Here is a 3,191-nt window from a genome sequence, read left to right as displayed (position 1 = left end):
CCATTTCCTGCGAACGCAACACGTATATAATAAGAGGAAGATCAAAGAATGAACGATAAAATTAACAAACTAGCATTTCCAAACAAGAAATTAAACTAACATGTATATTGTTGATGTTTTGATCATCATCAGAGCGGACAACCGTTACTGACTGAGTTGTTGCAAGCGCCAAGCAAAGTTTTACTTGAGATTATAGTGAGATCGAGCCATCGAGGTAGTAGAAGGAAAGACCATGTATCTCAAGCTACTTCTTATTTTGAAGATGAACTTCTCTACCACTGTAGATACACGAAATAGGATTGGCACGTGTCATACCAAGTAAGATAAGGAAATCCTAGTCAAAGATCCGTGTCAGTGACCTGTCAAGTCAGTCAACATCAGAAGGCGAAATACAAATTCCAAGTGCGAGATAACTCTCCACCCCGAATAAAGTAGAAGGACCATCAAGATACTAAGGCGAAGTCACGAAAATATTACTTGGCGAAGAAGATAAAACCGCGAAGTAGGAGCAGTAGGGCGCAAGAAAGAGGACAGGTGTCCAGGCAAGACCATGTGAAGTCAGCGAAAGGTGGGGAATAACTTTATGGAATATGCTCTGGGATAAGCATAAAGTAACCTCTGCGAGATGATATGAGTTGTATGCCACTAAGGTTGCTTAGGCCTATAAATAGAGACCTTTGGACAATGTAAAGGGAGAGATCTTTTGGAGAGCAAAAGGTGTAGTATAGGAGAGAGAGAGAGAGTTAGGGTTTCCTCGTAACTCATAGGCTGGGAGAAGGGATTAGGGTTTCCTTGTAACCCAGGAGTGTAACTTGTATTTCGATTGAGATTAATAAATAAGTTTAAGTTCTAGTGTTTATTATGTCTTAGATCTTGCGTATTCTCCATTTGGGTGTGTTGCTGGATTTCCAGTAATCACATTTTGGCGTCCAAAAACAGGGAACTTAGATTGGGGATTTATCCTCATCTAAGAGTTAGAAAAGGAAAGAAGTTGTCTTAGAGATTGTAGAGATTATAGATCTAGCGAGTTGTTTGAAGTTAGGGTTCTAGATCTTGAATTTTTACATTCGTAGACAAGGTTAGGGACATAGAATAGGAAGAGGTCTTGGAATTTCGCGTGGAGAGCAGAGAAAGATCGTGGAAGTTGAAGATTGTTAGATGGCCAGGGCACCAGATCGAGCAAGGCATTTGATAGCAAAAAGAAGAAGCAAACGTATAGAGGCGAGGAGAGGAAGGATGGAACGGGCCAGAACATCAGCTGTAGGAGGCAGACGAGAAGAGAACCAGCGGCAGACGGAGGAAGATGGCCTCAGGGAAGGTTCAATGCACACATCCGATACAGACACCGTTGTCGAGGAGGAGATGATTCGCGAGGAGATGGAAGAGAATATCGGAGAAGAAAACATGACGTTGGACCAGCTAAGGGAGACGCTCCATCGTGAACGAGAACGGGACCGGGACTTGGCGGAACAACAGGTGCAGTTGGAAAGGCATAATGCTAGGTTGAGGCAACAAAACCGGCAACTTAACGAAAACGTGGAATGAATACCATATATTCAGAAGGAAACAATGTATCTTTGGAGGAAGATGAACTGCGGCGAAGGAGATATGACCACGAGGAATATGAAGGAGGACGAAGAAGAAGACGACGAATGAATGAAAACGGAGAAAGAGACTTGAGAAGAGCACTGGAGATCTCACAATGGGAAGATCAGAGGCGGAGACATGAGGAGGAACAGAGGAAGGAGGACGAACTGCAACGTCGGGAGAACCTAATCCGAGACGAGGAGGAAAGGAGACGACCAGGCGAAGAGAGGCTTAGCGCGATGAGAGGCCGTCCCCATGAGGAAGATGGAGGAAACTTGAACCAAGAAGTCCTGAACGAGTTGAGATACATTAGGGCTTTAATTAATAACTCACGGAGAGGTGGAAGAGTACAGTTAGCAGAAGCAATAGAGGAAGCAGATAAATCGCCATTCACCTATGAGATCATGCATGCGGACATCCCGGAGAAATGTGTATTACCAACGCTTGCAAGCATATTCAGTGGAAAGTGCAGTGCAACACTTGAAGCAATATACCCTTTCGTTTATGCAATGGGGACGAAATGACGCAGTACTTTGTCGATATTTCCCCGCGAGCTTAACAGGGGAGGCATTAGCCTGGTTTGATGGACTGCCGGAAAAGTCAATATCATCATTTAAAGATTTGTAGAGGATATTCTTGATGACGTACATAAGCAACAACTTGTTGAGACCAGGGATAGAGACACTGTTCAACTTGAGGAGAAGGCCAACTGAAAGCTTGCGGGGGTGATGAGTGCCAAATATTGTATATATTTATCCCTTTTTGTTGGCATTTAACTCATCTTTTGTGCATTAATTCTACATTTTATCCCATATTCTGTATTTTCATTGTTTTCAAGAATAAATATTTTTCTTACTTAATTTTGCATTTTTAGGTAATAAATAAAGTTTGGATGAATAGCAGAGCGGAAAAGAGCAGAAAAGTAGTGAAAAGCCGGGAGGAATTACACAAGGAAGCCGCGAAGAATGGTGTGCACAAGACCAAAAGGCTAGAAGTGGGCTTGAAGAAGAAGGATTGTCCTTAAAGAAGATATGGGCTTGGCATACCCAAGGCCCAAAACCCTTACTCAAACACATTTCCACTATCCAAGCCCGTCTCGGATTTCAGCCGTCAGATCGAAGCATCTCAGCATCCTACGGTCGCTCCATCATCGCACATCAAACTCCGAAGCCCCCGCTTTACATCGCAATGCCCATCTCCATCTTGGGTCGTCCGTTTTGCTACATCCCTTCATCCGACGGTCGCTCCACGCTTACCTCCGTATCGCCGTTGGATCCACCTGCCATCTTCCCATCCATCGCTCCTTGTCGCAGATCATCAAACCGCGCTATCCCCGCTTCACACCGTAGAACCCGATACCCTATACCCAAACAAACACTCCCTTTCTCCCAAAACAGTCGAGCTTCTTCCCCTTCTCCCAAAATCAGTTGCAGAACCACCAACACCTCCATGCCCTGTCTCTGCAAACTGTCGCTACCTCGCCTTCTCCACCACCATCACTTCTTCCCCGACCGTAGCAGATACCACCATCACGTCCCCTTCTTCTCTAGCCATCTATTACATCAACTTCTCAACCCGACAACCCTAGTTTAGAAGTTGATGAA

General features: G+C 44.6%; 1 protein-coding gene across 1 annotated transcript; it reads left to right on the top strand.

Annotated features, from left to right (window-relative positions):
- The first annotated feature begins 1,541 nt into the window (after positions 1-1,541).
- LOC113335740 (trichohyalin-like) lies at positions 1,542-2,111 on the top strand. The gene has a single exon (XM_026581752.1). The coding sequence runs from the start codon at positions 1,542-1,544 to the stop codon at positions 2,109-2,111; it is 570 nt and encodes a 189-aa protein (XP_026437537.1).
- Positions 2,112-3,191: the final 1,080 nt, after the last annotated feature.

Source organism: Papaver somniferum, unplaced genomic scaffold (genome assembly GCF_003573695.1).
Source record: "Papaver somniferum cultivar HN1 unplaced genomic scaffold, ASM357369v1 unplaced-scaffold_15, whole genome shotgun sequence".
NCBI lineage: Eukaryota > Viridiplantae > Streptophyta > Magnoliopsida > Ranunculales > Papaveraceae > Papaver > Papaver somniferum.
Note: the sequence above shows the minus strand (reverse complement) of the source record. Positions and strands in the feature narration are given on the sequence as shown.

Coding starts and splice junctions, on each gene's coding strand:
- LOC113335740 (XM_026581752.1), top strand. CDS start 1,542: ATGAATACCATATATTCAGAAGGAAACAATGTATCTTTGGAGGAAGAT.